The sequence below is a fragment of the Pleurodeles waltl genome, chromosome 4_2 (genome assembly GCF_031143425.1).
Source record: "Pleurodeles waltl isolate 20211129_DDA chromosome 4_2, aPleWal1.hap1.20221129, whole genome shotgun sequence".
NCBI lineage: Eukaryota > Metazoa > Chordata > Amphibia > Caudata > Salamandridae > Pleurodeles > Pleurodeles waltl.
The window spans coordinates 657,253,126-657,271,161 of NC_090443.1; the positions used below are offsets into that span (position 1 = coordinate 657,253,126).

General features: G+C 43.7%; 1 protein-coding gene across 1 annotated transcript in view; it reads left to right on the forward strand.

Moving 5' to 3' along the window:
* Nucleotides 1-18,036, forward strand: part of LOC138293923 (vitellogenin-like) — a 605,610-nt gene that overhangs the window by 117,105 nt on the left and 470,469 nt on the right. Inside the window, exons 7-8 of the mRNA XM_069233203.1 lie at nucleotides 8,972-9,122; nucleotides 9,220-9,377. Of these exons, the coding sequence (XP_069089304.1) occupies nucleotides 8,972-9,122; nucleotides 9,220-9,377 (309 nt within the window). The remainder of the gene's footprint in view (nucleotides 1-8,971; nucleotides 9,123-9,219; nucleotides 9,378-18,036) is intronic.

The window sequence follows — 18,036 nt, forward strand, 5'->3', positions numbered from 1 at the left end:
AAAATTGTCATTAGAAATTGATTTTTGCAATTTGAAAAGTTTTCTAAATTCTTAAAAGACCTGCTAGGGCCTTGTGTTAGATCCTGTTTAGCATTTCTTTTAGAGTTTAAAAGTTTGTAAAAGTTTGAATTAGATTCTAGAACCAGTTGTAGATTCTTAAAAAGTATTCCAACTTTTAGAAGCAAAATGTCTAGCACAGATGTGACTGTGGTGGAACTCGACACCACACCTTACCTCCATCTTAAGATGAGGGAGCTAAGGTCACTCTGTAAAATAAAGAAAATAACAATGGGCCCCAAACCTACCAAAATACAGCTCCAGGAGCTTTTGGCAGAGTTTGAAAAGGCCAACCCCTCTGAGGGTGGCAACTCAGAGGAAGAGGATAGTGACTTGGAGGAAAATTCCCCCCTACCAGTCCTATCTAGGGAGAACAGGGTCCCTCAAACCCTGACTCCAAAAATAATAGTCAGAGATGCTGGTTCCCTCACAGGAGAGACCAACACCTCTGAAATCACTGAGGATAACTCCAGTGAAGATGACCCCCTGTTAGCCAGGATGGTCAAAAGATTGGCTTTGGAAAAGCAGCTCCTAGCCATAGAAAGGGAAAGAAAAGAGATGGGCCTAGGTCCCATCGATGGTGGCAGCAACTTAAATAGGGTCAGAGATTCTCCTGACATCCTAAAAATCCCCAAAGGGATTGTAACAAAATATGAAGATGGTGATGACATCACCAAATGGTTCACAGCTTTTGAGAGGGCTTGTGTAACCAGAAAAGTAAACAGATCTCACTGGGGTGCTCTCCTTTGGGAAATGTTCACTGGAAAGTGTAGGGATAGACTCCTCACACTCTCTGGAAAAGATGCAGAATCTTATGACCTCATGAAGGGTACCCTGATTGAGGGCTTTGGATTCTCCACTGAGGAGTATAGAATTAGATTCAGGGGGGCTCAAAAATCCTCGAGCCAGACCTGGGTTGACTTTGTAGACTACTCAGTAAAAACACTAGATGGTTGGTTAACTGGAAATGAAGTGTGTGACTATGTTGGGCTTTATAATTTGTTTATGAAAGAACACATTTTAAGTAACTGCTTCAATGAAAAGTTGCATCAGTATCTGGTAGACCTAGGTCCAATTTCTCCCCAAGAATTGGGAAAGAAGGCAGACCACTGGGTCAAGACTAGGGTAACCAAAACTTCCACTGGGGGTGACCAAAAGAAAGGGGTTACAAAAACTCCCCAGGAGAAAGTGGGTGACACTAGAAACAAAGAAAAAGAGTCCTCTGTAGGCCCCCAAAAACCAGAACAGGTGGGTGGGCCCCAAGACACAACCCAAAACAAAGGTGGGTACCAGGGTAAGAACTGGGATGCCACTAAGGCATGGTGCCACAACTGTAAACAGTCTGGGCACCACACCAAGGACACTTCTTGTCCCAAAAACAAACCCCAGAACACAATTCCAGGGGTAACCAGTGTAGCCATGGGAGATGACTCCTCAGATGAGGAGGTCTTCATAGCCTTCAACTGGAAACAGGGCCCGACAGGTGAGTTGGAGATTCCAGAGGGAAGTAGACACTTCCACCACCTACTGGTGAATGGAATCCCAACCACTGCCCTGAGAGACACTTGTGCCAGTCACACTATTGTGCATGACAGGCTGGTGCTCTCAAACCAGTACATCCCAGGTGAGACTGCCAGGGTAAGAGTTAGCCTAGACAGGGTCACTAAGAGGCCTGTGGCTTTAGTACCCATAGAAGTGGGTGGCACTCTTAGCTGGAGAAGGGTAGTAGTCAGTACAGACCTCCCCCTTGATTGTCTCCTTGGAAATGACTACCCAGAGGTTAGTCAGAGCCCAAGAGAGGAACTGGTCCAGTGCCAGTCCTCTCCCAAGGATTCTGGAAGTCCTGCCTCTGCAGTAAATGCAAGTAGGCCCCAGAAGAAAAAGAAAAGGAAACAGAGTAGGAAAGGTGGACAACCTTTAGCCAAGGTTCCAGCAAGCCAAGGAGATTCTGCTCCAGTAGGGGAGAACTCCAAAAATGGCTCTGATAAAGTCCAACCTGACCCACAAGAAGTCCTGGCTAGTCAGGCAACTGTTAAGCCTGAGTGGGTGGCTCCTCAGCTAACAGAAGAAAGAGTGGAAGAAGGGTGTTTACTACAAGATGTGGTGACCCCCCACTCTAATACAGCAGACAGGCACCCTGAACCCAAAGAAGCCTGTAACTTAGCCCCTTCCCTTGTAGGTGAAGAGCTAAAGGTGTGGTTCTGGGCACTGACAGCTGTCAGTGGCCTCTGCTGGGTGTTAGCCTTTATGGCTGCACTATCCTTGGCCTGGTGGTCTGACCCCATGCCAAATAACAAGTTAGGCCCCCTGACCCTGTTGGTCATGGTGGCGTTACTCCAGCTCTGGGTAACCTCTTTGGGTAAGCTAGGGGTGACCCTGGCTAAGATAAGATTAGCAGAGGTGGATACCTCTGACCTCAAAATAGAGAGAATGGGTGAAGACATAAAAAGCACAGACAAGAGGCAGTTCAGACTAGGTCCTATCACTGTGGAAGTGGGTCAGTTCCCCAGAGGGAATGACCTGAACAGGAGGATGTAAGGCAGAGTAGGCCCTGCAACAAACCAGCCATTTCCTCTACTCTTCCTCGCCTGACAGACTAGGAAGACTCTTCCAGCGTTGGCTGAGTCTCCTGGCCTGTGGGCTGGGGGGGGCTTGTGTAAAGAAATGGCTCCCTGTTGCAGTTACCCCCCACTTTTTGCCTGATTCTGATGCTGACTTGACTGAGAAGTGTGCTGGGACCCTGCTAACCAGGCCCCAGCACCAGTGTTCTTTCACCTAAAATGTACCATTGTTTCCACAATTGGCACACCCTGGCATCCAGATAAGTCCCTTGTAACTGGTACCTCTGGTACCAAGGGCCCTGATGCCAGGGAAGGTCTCTAAGGGCTGGAGCATGTATTATGCCACCCTAGAGACCCCTCACTCAGCACAGACACACTGCTTACAAGCCTGTGTGTGCTGGTGAGAACAAAATGAGTAAGTCGACATGGCACTCCCCTCAGGGTGCCATGCCAGCCTCTCACTGCCTATGCAGTATAGGTAAGACACCCCTCTAGCAGGCCTTACAGCCCTAAGGCAGGGTGCACTATACCATAGGTGAGGGTACCAGTGCATGAGCACTGTGCCCCTACAGTGTCTAAGCAAAACCTTAGATATTGTAAGTGCAGGGTAGCCATAAGAGTATATGGTCTGGGAGTCTGTTTTACACGAACTCCACAGCACCATAATGGCTACACTGAAAACTGGGAAGTTTGGTATCAAACTTCTCAGCACAATAAATGCACACTGATGCCAGTGTACATTTTATTGTAAAATACACCACAGAGGGCACCTTAGAGGTGCCCCCTGAAACTTAACCGACTGTCTGTGTAGGCTGACTAGTTCCAGCAGCCTGCCACACCAGAGACGTGTTGCTGGCCCCATGGGGAGAGTGCCTTTGTCACTCTGAGGCCAGTAACAAAGCCTGCACTGGGTGGAGATGCTAACACCTCCCCCAGGCAGGAGCTGTGACACCTGGCGGTGAGCCTCAAAGGCTCACCCCTTTGTCACAGCCCAGCAGGGCACTCCAGCTTAGTGGAGTTGCCCGCCCCCTCCGGCCACGGCCCCCACTTTTGGCGGCAAGGCTGGAGGGAACAAAGAAAGCAACAAGGAGGAGTCACTGGCCAGTCAGGACAGCCCCTAAGGTGTCCTGAGCTGAGGTGACTCTGACTTTTAGAAATCCTCCATCTTGCAGATGGAGGATTCCCCCAATAGGGTTAGGATTGTGACCCCCTCCCCTTGGGAGGAGGCACAAAGAGGGTGTACCCACCCTCAGGGCTAGTAGCCATTGGCTACTGACCCCCCAGACCTAAACACGCCCTTAAAATTTAGTATTTAAGGGCTACCCTGAACCCTAGAAAATTAGATTCCTGCAACTACAAGAAGAAGGACTGCCCAGCTGAAAACCCCTGCAGCGGAAGACCAGAAGACGACAACTGCCTTGGCTCCAGAAACTCACCGGCCTGTCTCCTGCCTTCCAAAGATCCTGCTCCAGCGACGCCTTCCAAAGGGACCAGCGACCTCGACATCCTCTGAGGACTGCCCCTGCTTCGAAAAGACAAGAATCTCCCGAGGACAGCGGACCTGCTCCAAGAAAAGCTGCAACTTTGTTTCCAGCAGCTTTAAAGAACCCTGCAAGCTCCCCGCAAGAAGCGTGAGACTTGCAACACTGCACCCGGCGACCCCGACTCGGCTGGTGGCGATCCAACACCTCAGGAGGGACCCCAGGACTACTCTGATACTGTGAGTACCAAAACCTGTCCCCCCTGAGCCCCCACAGCGCCGCCTGCAGAGGGAATCCCGAGGCTTCCCCTGACCGCGACTCTTTGAACCTAAAGTCCCGACGCCTGGGAGAGACCCTGCACCCGCAGCCCCCAGGACCTGAAGGACCGGACTTTCACTGGAGAAGTGACCCCCAGGAGTCCCTCTCCCTTGCCCAAGTGGAGGTTTCCCCGAGGAATCCCCCCCTTGCCTGCCTGCAGCGCTGAAGAGATCCCGAGATCTCTCATAGACTAACATTGCGAACCCGACGCTTGTTTCTACACTGCACCCGGCCGCCCCCGCGCCGCTGAGGGTGAAATTTCTGTGTGGGCTTGTGTCCCCCCCGGTGCCCTACAAAACCCCCCTGGTCTGCCCTCCGAAGACGCGGGTACTTACCTGCAAACAGACCGGAACCGGGGCACCCCCTTCTCTCCATTCTAGCCTATGTGTTTTGGGCACCACTTTGAACTCTGCACCTGACCGGCCCTGAGCTGCTGGTGTGGTGACTTTGGGGTTGCTCTGAACCCCCAACGGTGGGCTACCTTGGACCAAGAACTAAGCCCTGTAAGTGTCTTACTTACCTGGTTAACCTAACAAATACTTACCTCCCCTAGGAACTGTGAAAATTGCACTAAGTGTCCACTTTTAAAACAGCTATTTGTGAATAACTTGAAAAGTATACATGCAATTTTGATGATTTGAAGTTCCTAAAGTACTTACCTGCAATACCTTTCGAATGAGATATTCCATGTAGAATTTGAACCTGTGGTTCTTAAAATAAACTAAGAAAAGATATTTTTCTATACAAAAACCTATTGGCTGGATTTGTCTCTGAGTGTGTGTACCTCATTTATTGTCTATGTGTATGTACAACAAATGCTTAACACTACTCCTTGGATAAGCCTACTGCTCGACCACACTACCACAAAATAGAGCATTAGTATTATCTCTTTTTACCACTATTTTACCTCTAAGGGGAACCCTTGGACTCTGTGCATGCTATTCCTTACTTTGAAATAGCACATACAGAGCCAACTTCCTACAGCTGTTCTTTCCTGCATTGGGATTTAAAGTACAGGTGGAGGGTTATAGAACAGGGGAGTCAACAACCTAATTCAGTAGCACCACATCAGCCCTCCCCCATACCTGATCGCAACTGGTATTAGGCCAGTGGCTGTTCCCCCTGGACAGCACTGTGAAAACATTCCAAAATAGTGGTGGCTTAGATTTAAGCTAGAGCACATCTAGATCTCTGAGCTAAGCTCCGCCCACCCAAGCCTAGTTTCATCCTTTTAAAATTTCAATGAAATGTCTTTTGGTGACAGGAGCCAGAGAACTGCATCTCCTCCATTTCTACCATGTGGGAAAATCATTTAAACATACAACTCTTGGTGTTAGAAATTAGGGTATGTGTTGACTGCGGTATGATCCCTCGACAAGCAGCAAGCACAATGCTAGACAGAGTAAGGCTCAAGCAAACTCTAAATTAACTTGTGCACAACCCCTGGCAGGTTGGCACAGAGAATCCAGACCTAGTTTACAGGCAATGTGTGCAGAATTGGCCAACATTTCAAACAGTCAAGCAGTCAAAACTCCTCACAAACAGATCCCACGCCAGGATAGAAAAATAGAGCTGAAATTGAATAAAACCAGACCATAGCGGAAAAAGTCTAATCAGTAGAACAGGAGTTATTAACATTTAAAGAATATACTATAATATAACACTTAAAGGCTTAGTGCACCAACTGGGGCTATCCAGCAAAACTAGACGGGGTCAAAGTCAAATGTTCCGGGGGAGACAACTGTGGAGCTCGGGTCGGATACATTCCCAGATTTGTCCTGCTGAAGCTTTACCATTTCAAGTTTTGTGACAAGAGTCCTATATGTGTTGAAGAGGGTCGCAGGGAGCAAGGAGAGCATAGTGGAAGTACATGCTGAGCATTGTGGACGGTTGGGCTGGAGCTTCACATTGGTGGTCCCCCACGTTCTGTGGATGCTGCTGTGCGAAGAGATGGCTGGGGGCACCTTGTGCTGATTTTCAGTGTGAGTGACGTGGTTCTTGTGTGAACGGGCCCGTTCCCAGTCACAAAGAACTCAAAATCTTGATTTTAAGAGCCTGTGAGTTACACCAAGGGTCCGTGACTTAAGAGGCACTACTTGGGATTCAGGAACAGGCTGCAGCTGGGGACAAAGCTGGTTGGGAAGCCTTTTATGTCCATGAGGATCAGATTTGGAGGCCAGAAAACTAGCCCTTTGAGCTACTCTGGGTTCCTGGGTCCAAGATGAAGTTGTAAGTCGAGTTCTTCTTACCCAGTCCAGAAGGGCAGCAGGCACAGGTCAGCACAGTAAGGTAGCAGTTCATTTAAAGAAGTAGTCCAGCAGAGTGAAAGTCCTTGTCGCAGCACAGCAGTCCTTCTTCCTGGCAGAGTATCCACATGTCCAGAAGTGTACTGAAGAGTTTTTGTCTGAGGCCCTACTTCTATACTTTGATGCCCTGGTACTGGAAGGGAGAAGCTTTAGTGGTTTTGAAGTGCACAGAATTTCCTACCTCCCCTACCCTGGCTCCAAGCTGGATGAAGTGGCAATACAGAGTCATTAGGCCCTTTTGTGAAGGCAGGGCACAGGCCATTCAGGTGTAAGTGGGGCTATGCTGATTTCCACCCCATCCTGCCAGTAGATGGCCCACTTATGCACAATCATTCTATTATGTGACTGAGAGGACCAAAGGGCTAAGGAAGGGAAAAAGTCAACTTTCGTAAAGTGTCATTCTCAAAATTGTAATGAAAAGTCTGACTTTACAGTTAAACAACAAACAAGACTTAGACACCAGCTCACAAATCAAAGCTTACTAAATGTAATAAAGAATCCCCAAAGTTATTCTATGGGAGGGGTAGGCTTCACAGTAGTGAAAAACTAATTTAGGAGTTTTTCACTACCAGGACATGCAGTACTTAAGAGTACATTTCCAACCATTTCATTGCACTGCACCCTGCCCTATGAGTTTTAGGCTTGGCAAGGAAGTTTAAATGCCAAGTCGACATGGCAGTTTGAAAATGCATTCAGGTTGCATTGGCAGGCTTGGGACATGTTTTACCATGCTACTTAAGTGGGTGCCAGAACCAGTGCTGCAGCCCCATAAGTAGCATTTAATTTACAGGCCCAGGGCACATGTAGTGCTACTTTACTGGGGGATTACAAGTAAACTAATTATGCCAATGTGGGCATAAGCCAATTCCACCATTTGTTAAGGGGAAAGCACAAGCACTTTAGCACTGGTTAGCTATGGTAAAGTTCACAGAGTCTTAAGGCCAACAAAAATAGGTGCAGAAAAATGGAGGAGGCGAAGCAAAGAGTTTAGGGGAAGACTGCCTTAAGGATGACAGGACTTACACTTAGGAGTGGACTAAAGAGCCCCTAGCACCTCCTTGTGCCACATTAGTGTAATTTTTCTCATGCTAATGTGGGCCCAGGAAGCTAAAATCACTGCGCCAAATTTACAAAGTGGTGCAAAATATGCAATATGCCATTTTGTAACCCTTTGCGCCACATTATGACTGTTTCAGGCATAATGTATGCAAAGGGGGCCGTTCCCCCATTAGGGGGGCTGAAAAAATGGCATAAAGAAATCTAAAAGATTTCTTAGCATCATTTATTTCCACACTTTCACCGCATCCTCAGAGAAGGCGTTAAAAGGAGGCGTGCCATTATTTCCAAAGGGTTTTGCAGGCTTAGCCTCAAAATTGTTAATGCTAATTCTGCAAAACTCCGACCCAGTGTCAAAAATATTGGTGCTAGTTCCTCTAACTACCACCATGATGCACCGTATCTTAGATATGGTGCACACATGGTGGCATTAGGAGGCACTAAGGGGTGCAAGAAAAGTGGCACTGCACTGGGTGCAGCACCACTTCTCTTAAATCAGGGCCTTAGAATTTTCAGTGTTAAAATCATTGATTGTGAAGTTAGAATTTATATTATTTATCTTGTCTTAGAAAAAGATGAGAAACATTCACATTTAACTGAGCTTTGGACCTCTGTGTGAGACAAGACTTGCACGCATATCATTTTTACTACTGTAAACTCTTTTTTATCTGTCACGTCTTTTTTTCCTCCTATTGCTTTTCCAGTTAAATATTTTTTTCACTGCCAAACATAGTTTTTAATAGGATTTTAGTTCTTGTTTATGTGTCTCTATACGCTTACCAAATCTATAAATCTTCAGACTCTTTCAAATTATTAAAGTATATAATTAGGAATTATAATGAATACATGACTTATTGACTTCTGCAGATATACTGAAAATATAAAGCTAACAGATGACTTAAGAAAGTAAAGAAACAAAAATACATTTTCATCAAAAGAAATTGTGTAATTTAAGAAACATGAATATTGAATCATTTCTAACTTGCTTGCAAAGTAATTTCTGCTGAATAGTCTCTTGACTTTAAGACTGTATTTCTGTATATTCTGCTGTGCAGACAGATGAGATCCGAAACAATCTCTAGAATTTGATGCTCTCCGATAAAATACAAAACGTGGTGATTGGTGGGAGAGAAAGCATTATGTAACAATATAGTTACAATTTGCCTCTTTTTCGAAAATCATTATTGGACAGGCAAAAGCTAGTGTTGGCTGAGGTTCGAAAGGACACTACATCAACCCCTGAACCAGAGCTACAGAATCGAGGCTCACTTCGATATCATTTTGCCAGCGAACTGCTTCAAACACCCATTCAGCTCCTCAAAACGAAGAATGCAGGAAACCAGGTGAGCAAGGATATTAAGGAATAGCCCATTCCGAACGGGTGCTGGTGTAGCAGCACTCATTACTAATTACACTTTTTTGCCGTTGCATTTTTTTCAGATTATTAAAACACTGCAACAATTAGCAGAAAATATGCAAGATTCCGCCGTAAAGGATGCTCCTGCTAAATACTTGGAACTTGTGCAACTCTTACGTGCAGCAACTTATGAAAACATCGATTCAGTTTGGAAACAATTTTCCAGCAGAAGCGAATACAGGTATAATTTTTATTCATGAATAGTTTAGCTGGTTAGGTCTGGTACAGCATAAGAAAGTAAACATGAATATACATAAATTCCAACTGCAATTCCTTCTAATTGAATCAGTGCCTGACTTTTCCTAACCTCGGCTAGTGCCAGAAAATGTCACAAGTAAATAAACTAACATGGTAACTATTACATTGACTCAATTCATATTGTTGTGGACACGTTTCTTCAGAGACGCAGAAATTGTTGAGCTCAGTCATCCTTTCAGAGGAACCACGCTGAGGTGTTACTATACAATGACCATCCCGGCCTTGCTCAGGAAAGGACCTGAACTGGACCTCTATGCCCCATCCGAGGTTTATCAGAAGACTTCCTGTCACCACGTCACAACTTTTCCAGTCTCATTAATATAATTGTTTTTATGTTTGGAATTACAAGTGGTTCCTTTAGACCAAAGAATGCCCCAACAACCAAAAAAATAAGGGGCATTTGTATACTCTGTTTGCACCGAGTTAGCTGCATTTTTAAAAATTCTTATTCAGTGCAAAACTAACTCCATATTTATACTTTGGGGCTAGACCCGTCTAACGCCAAATTTATGGAGTTAGAGTCATTTTTTTGGATGTGGAAACCTTCCTTGCCTTAATGAGATGTAAGGTAGGTGTTCCCATGCAAAAAATTATTCTATGGCCATAAAACGATATGTATACTCCCGTGCAAAAATGGTGCACAGGAGGGAGGAGAGGTCAAAAAATGGTGCAAAGCTTTCTTTGCCCCATTTTTTAACGCCTGGTCAGGGCAGGTGTCAGGGAACCTGTGGGCCTATTTCCATGGTGGGACACCATAGAATAAGCCCACAGGTGCCCTCCCCAGGCCCCAGGGACACCCCCACCCACATCAGAGGGACTGCACAGAATGGGGGACATCATCCCATGTAAGTACAGGTAAGAATTTTATTTTATTTTTTAAAGTGCCATAGGAGACCCTGAAATGGGCCCCCATACATGGCACAGGGTGCAATGGCCATGCCCAGGGGACCCTGGTCCCCTGTGCTGGTGGACATGACTCCTGCCTTTTCAAAGACAGGAGTCATGTGGTATGGATGGTTTTGCATCAGAAAATGACTTTAGGCAGGTTAGAGTCATTTTTTTTTACTCGCACCTGCCTAGCATCATTTTCTGGTGCAAAACCCCCTTCTTCCATACCGCCAGCCCAACCCAACTAACGTCATTTTTTTTTTTACACTAGCCTACCCATTGCACCGGCTTGCACCATTTCATAAATATGGTGCCCGGCTGGTGCATATAAATGGTGCAAGCCGGTACTAAACTTTTTGGTAAAAAACTGCCATAGTGCAGTTTTGCCCCAAAAAGTATAAATCAGGGCCTAAATGTCTTAACTGAAAGCCAGGAATGTAGATTCTCCAAGTTTGTGATGAGATAATCCAGATTTCATCAAGGACAGGGAGGCTAGCATTATGCATAAGTCTTTTATTGCCACTCCAATGCAGCACTTTAATTATACTTAAAATTCCAGAATTATAATGTCTCTAGAGTTTAGATAAATCCCAACAAAGCAGCCATCTTTCTCTTTTAAGCTGCCCTATAAAATAAAGGCTTGTTGAACCTGAAAACAAATAGCAAAATCAGAGAACTCCTACAACTTCTTATGATCCAAAACTACTCTCTTCGTTTGAGTATCTGACATTTAACATTTTTAATCTTGCCCAAACTAAGGAAAAAGGTTTTATCAGTTATCTTCTCCATTTCTCTTTCTCTTCTTTTTTTATATTCACTCCCCCTTTCAACAATACTCACCTGGTAAGGGAGGGAGGGATAATGTTAGCCTCCATGTCTTTAATGAAATCCAGATTCTCTCATCGGAAATTTGGAAAATTTACATTTCATGTCAAGACAAGAGTCTAGCATTATGCACGTTCAAAGATGTGAATGAACCACAGATGTTCCATAGGTTTTATTTATGAGCATTAGACCAATCTGCAGCCTTTGAAATATCTTCTAGTCAATCACCTGATGAAAGAACCTTACTCTCCATTGCACCCGTGATAGAATGTGCACTAAATTTACTGAAGTCCAACCCTGCTTCAAGCATGCAGTTCCTTACCCATTGAACTATAGTCGCTGAACTTGCTGGGTTAAATGTTCTCACAAACGAAATCAACAATTGAGTCACTTCATCCTTCTGAAAATACTTGAATCCTACTCTCATATTCTTTCAAACAATGAGCCACACATCATTTTGGATGGTCATTACAACTTGGATAGAAAATGGAAGAAGACATAGTTTTAGTTCTTCTTGTTATTTGAAATAACACACCATGTGGATTGTAAAATAGATTACTTACCTCTAAAGCTCAAACATCAGAAACTCTTCTGAAAGATATTAAACATAACAAAGTTGCCAACTTACAAGATAACTGTTTTAATCATAAATATTTGTTTCCTGGCCAACACTACAATAACTTGAAAATCAAGATCACATCCTACAAGCAGTTATATCTTTTGGAGGTCTCTGAAGTCTAATACCCTTCATTACACTCCAAATTAAAGAATCTCTCCTTATTGATACACCACCTACAAGACCATGACCAGCCACCACCACTGACTCTTAAAAAGTAATTGTTCTGTAACTCATGCATTTCTCATACAACCAAGAAAGAAAATGCTCATGTTCTGAGGCAGAAGCCTCCACAGGATCCAAATCCCTTTCCAAGCACCAACATACCAATTTCTTCCATTCTCCAACATGTCTCTTCCTGGTGTCTGGAGCCAAAGATTCCTTGAGTAAATCCTGAGCCTGTTGTGAAAGCTCTGCAAAACTCTCTCCTCCCCTGAGATCTTCCAAACCAGAAGGTTCAAGGCTCCTTACTTTACCAAAGGATGAAACTACGCCACTGTACCTATAAAACTGTCTTCTGACTCAGGAATCAAAAAGGGTTTCTCTATTGCTAATTCCAGAAACCATAGAAACCAAGGTTGAGGGTTTCAAAAAGGCATAAACAGAACTGTCTGACATCTCTTTTTCCTCACCATCAAAAATCCCATTTAAATCATTGCAAAAGGAGGGAAAACATAACCATGACCCTCCTTCCAATGCTGTTGAAAAGCATCCACTGCTTCTGCTAGTAGATGTGGTCTCCAACAGTAATAACAGGGCAACTTATACGTTAGTCTCAATGCAAACAAATCTATCTTTGAAGGTCCCCACACCTGCTCTATTTTCTGAAATACAGTTTTTTTCAGTTTCTAGCCGCTGCAATCTCTGCGATACCTTGAATTCCAATCTGCAACTGTGTTTTTTAGACCTGGGAAATACTGAAAATTTGAAATCTCTTTTGCAATCTGTGCCAGATTCGTTGACCTGCAGCCACCCAAATGTTTTAAATACTGTACTGCTAAAAGAGTGTCCGTTTTCAATAATACAGTCCCACATTCCCCAAACTTTGAAAAGCAAAAAGTCCTGCTTTCATGTCTAACCCGCTTATATTTTCTTGACTCTCCGCTAAAAACCATCTGTCTCCTGCTGTCCTAAACAAGCTCCCCATCAAAAGAGGCTTGCATCTCTCTCTATCACATAATCTGGACAGATCCCAAAAATTGCCTAGCCATTCTAGGCATCCAATTTGTCTAACCACCAAGACAACTCACCCTGTGCTTCTAGTGAAAGTAGGACATGATCCCCATACCATAAACTTTATCTCAAGCCTTTTACCTTCAGTCACTGTAGTGCTTTGTAATGAAGCGGTCCTGAAATTACCACCTGTTTTGAAAAAGAAAACAAACCCATTATCGCTACCAAGGTCCGCAGAGAAATATTCCTTGTCTTTAACTCCTGTTCCACCTCTGTCTTTATTTTCATCACCTTATTCATAATTGACAAAAATAAATTCACTTGAAAACCTAGAAGCTCCAACTCCTGACAGGATACCAACACTGTCTTGTCCATATTTATCAGGAAACCCAACATTTCCAAAAGGCTTACCACCAACTTCTCTTAATCTTCTGACATGATCAAAAAATCCTCCAGACACATAATGAGGAAAATTTCCCTCTCTCTCAGATGAGCTGCAACCGGTCAGAACAGTTTTTGAAAGCATCAAGGTGCCAAAGCCAGACCAAATGGAAGGCATACAAACTGATACAACTCTCCTGACCATCTGAACTGATGTAACTTGTGACTCTCTTTTGCCATAGGAATGTTAAAATGTGCACCGTTTAGATCCAATTTTACCATCAAATCATTTTGTTGTAAAATATCCCTTAACAGATGGATACCCTCCATCTTCAAAAGCCTGTAAACCAAAACCAATTCAGATTCTGTAAGTATATCACAGGCCGCCAACCTATCTCCTTCTTTTTCACCCAAAAAATATTGTGCTCACAAAAGTGTTTTCTTCCTCTGATGCTCTTTCCATTGCTCCTTTAATTTCTTGTACCTCATTCATTACTAAAACCTTCTGTTCTTTCTGAAAAAATGTGTCTTGTTTCTTCCATCTGAACAGGCAATTCCCTAAATTCTATTAGTTAGCCTTCTACAGTTTTTAATACCCATTGATTCTTTGTTACTGTTCTCCGATTATGTCTAAAATTCCTTAATCAACCCCCAACCTTTTCTAGGGAAGAAAACAATAAATACCTTTATACTTATCTTGAGATTCTTGAGGAAACTGATCCCTTCCTCCGGTTTGGCATTGAGGGTAAAATCCAGTTGCTGATTGAAGTCCTCTGAGTATGCCTCATCCTTGTGACTGCTACTGGGGCTTTTGAAATGTTCGGATGGAGAAACATCCCCTTGCTCAAACCCAATCAAAAACACAGTTACTAAAAATTCTCCTGTTTTTCTCGGGCCACACCCTAATATAAATAAAAAACGTAATAGGTCTAGATCAAATCTGGTGTGACTCATGCCTTGCTTTCCACTACTGGACCAGACCTCTCTGCTCTCATAACAGATTTGAACTCCTTTTGAAGAGGTATTTTTATCCATAGTTCTATAAGCTCCCCAACATGCTGCATAGGCCACCAATCAGCGCTGCTGGACTAAACATATCCATCCAATGTGGGACTTTTATAATCCCTTTCTCCTTATGTTCCTTTTCCACCTTGACCTCATCCATGTCCCAACCATCACTGTCATAGTAATCTAAAACAAACTCATCGTCTGCATCTTTTTCCTCATCTTGTGTTTGTCAGGTATTTTCTGAATTTTATTTGTGCCGTCAAGAACACCCTCTTGTGTGCCACTTTCGACACCCTTATTCTCTGTGGCAGTAAGTCCACCTAATTCCCAAGACACACATCTGTCATGCACCTCTGTATTTTTTCTTTTTCTTTTCTTTTTACCTGATCTTTTTTGACCAGACTCTTCACCCTCTTCTCCGGACCAATATTCATCCCCTGAGACACCAATTGTCTTCCCCTTCCTTGTAACTACTGACTTCAAAACCTTTTTTGCAGAAGTTCCTACTTCTCTCTGTATCAACTTTTTCAGAGATACCTCAGCAGTCCCTGAACACTGCCCTTCCTCAGACATTGTTTTAAACTCCTTTCTCTATATATTTTACACAATTTCCTAAGCTATTTGTCATTTTAAAAATGTTTTAAATGTTAACCTATATAGTCCAAATTTCCACTATATATATGTATATATATATATATATATATATATATATATATATATATATATATGTATATTTGCAATCTCAAAATGAGGCAAAATAACATTTATCACCTCTCATAACAGCTTGCAATGTTTTTTATTTTCTCTCACACCAGCATCATATTGTGTTGGGTGCCACATACTTTACAAAAATGACAATGGCCCTACTTATGTCCTTGTCAGTAAAAAACACCTACCGCCACGGTGACGGCTGCCAAAGACTGTCACCGCGGCTACCATCCGTCTGCCAGATTATGACCACAGCCGGACTTCTGCCACAAGAAGGGTGAAAATACGGCAGTGATCATACTGGAGGACGGTGGACCTCCACCAGCCGTATCATGACCTGTGATACGGCCTGGGGGTGTTCTGTTGGCGGGTGCTGCTGGCGGTAGCAGCGCCCTTTCCCGTTCCCTGCCAGAAGACCACCTGGAAGAAGGTAAGTTGGGCTTCTGACAGGGGTGGGGGTGTTTTGTGTGTGTGGGGGGGTTATGTGAATGAATGTGTGAGTGTGTGTGAATGCGTCTGTGTGTGTAGTGGTGTTTGCATGGGTGTATGCATGTGTTTGAATGCATGTAAAAATGGTAATGTGAGTGCGTGTCTCCATGTCAGTGTAAATGTGTGTATGAATGTGTGCGAGCATGGCTGGATGTATGCGTGTATGAATGTGTGCATGCCAGTTTGAGTGAGTGGGTGTATGTGTGGTGCATGCGTGGGAAGTGGGGAAATGGAAGGGGGCATGGATAGAGGGGGGCATATGGGAGTGTTGGGTGGTGGGAGAGCTTCCTACCAGTGACAGGGAAGGAATTCCCTGTCACCGGTAGGGCCTACCACCATGGTTTTCGTGGCATTGCTAACACCATGAAAACCATGGTGATAGGCTGGCTCAAAATGCCACCGGCTGTACTATAGCGGCCACCGGGCAGGAGATTGATAACTCCGGCCTGGCAGCTGCTACCGCCATGGCGGTCTGAGTGGAGAAGTGGCGGTTTGGCTGCAGCCAACCTGCCATTCTCATAATGGGGTGGTATGTACCAGCAGCCTGTTGGCGGTACTGCTGCCACATTACCACTCACCGCAGGGGTCATAATCACCCCAATGTGTTTTAGAAACACAAATGGCCACTAATGCTCTCACGTGACCCTACGCAAATATGAGACGTGCAACCTATTGCACCCTAGGAGCAACTATGCAGAAAAACTTGAATACAGCCCAAGCAACTTCACAGCTCACGTTCTGAAAGCAGACACATATACAAGGAGGATTGCACTTGCAGAAGCTCAGCATGAGGGGCCAGAGATACCTTGTGCAGAGAACGTTCCAGCTCACTAACGTTTATAAAAGGTATTAAAATGCTAACACTTTAGAACAAATGCATAAATGTAAATATTATGTTCAACTCCACATAGAACACCTTTATTCTCCAATGAGTCATGCAGGGTAAAAGATTAATATTTAGGCACATGCTATGGTGATTAAATGACTCAAGTCAGGTAATGAGAATCTTAGAATAAGTGTCTTGTTTTCTGCACAAGCTATGCTGCTTAAATCACTTAAGTCAAGTAATGACAGTCTTAGAATGAGTGTCTAGGTTTGTGCATGTGCTGCCTATTAGGGTGTCCGTGCATGCAAAGAACATTCTTCAATGTACAAATCCACAGAGTTTCAGTTTGAAACTTCTTCTTCATCAGATAGATCCTCTACTTTTCCTCCAAAAAGGTACACCAGAAGGATAAAAATACTAAGAGATCTATTATGAAAACATTCTCAAGCACAAAAAGAAGGATTAAATGGGTTGTATGATCAGGATAGTATGAATTAAGATCTCCCTGCATCTGAATTTTCTCATAATTTCTCCCCAGTGCTTCCTGAATGTAATGGGAAGTAGATATCTAAACCTACACTTTTGAACCATATTGAGGATGTTAATGCGTCCCTTTATGACTACTTTACACACTTTGGGACTCGTTTTAGGCCAATGAATCTTTTGACCCCGATTGAAGACACCTTACGACGAGATAACTAATCAGCATGTCAATCAATATGTCAATAAAGTCCTCAATATTTACCAGGATAAGACAATTCAAATTAGTCAAAGACATTAATAAAACTCAGAAACCACCATGACCTTTCAGTCATGAATAACCACACCAGTTTAGTATGACTTTTGTGATATTTATTTCCTATTGATTACAATTCTACTAGTAAGTTTATTAATCTCAAAACCAAGAAACTCATTAGCATAGTCCCAATATGGCAACTGTGATAAGATTTAATCAATGCAAGAATCACGAAATTAGAACATAGCACGATGTCAACATGGGTTATCCTTAGCAGAGTAACATTAGCACGTTATTCAACAAAGCATAGATTCAGTCATTTGTCTATTTTCATCTGTTTAGTGAACCCCTCACCTAACCTCGAATTAGCATTGGCATGTTGGGCTTCATGCAAAACAATTTAGCAACACCAATTTAGAAAACATCTAGCTATGGTCTCTGTCAAAAGAGAAGCAGTTGGTACCTAGAAAGGAAAAGCAAACAGACAATCACAATTTCATTGTCATGTAGTTACCCTCCGTATTGAGTCAGCAAACAGATTCAGTCTTCGTCCTCAGGACAGCAGTTGATTCTCCATCAGCCAGGAATTCAGCAAGTCAGGTAAAGGGGCACTTCCCTCATAAGGAGGTAAAGTGTAAACGGCCAGTCTAAGGCAATAATTTTTTTAAGAACCAAACAGCAAAGTCTCTATGCAGAGTGACAAAGTGTCTGGGCCATAGCAAATAGCATCAGCATCTCCCCCTCCTCCATCTCCTAGTCTCCTATTCTAATTCACTTCCTTGTGTCAAGGGTTTTTATCCCATTTTAGTTGTACGATCCCCTAAAATTTGGTTGGTTGGGGCTGGCACCCCACTATCTCCCTCCAACAGAGTTTCGATTAGCTCATCAAATTTGTCACCCCATAACTGTTCTCACGTAGTTTATTGGTCCTT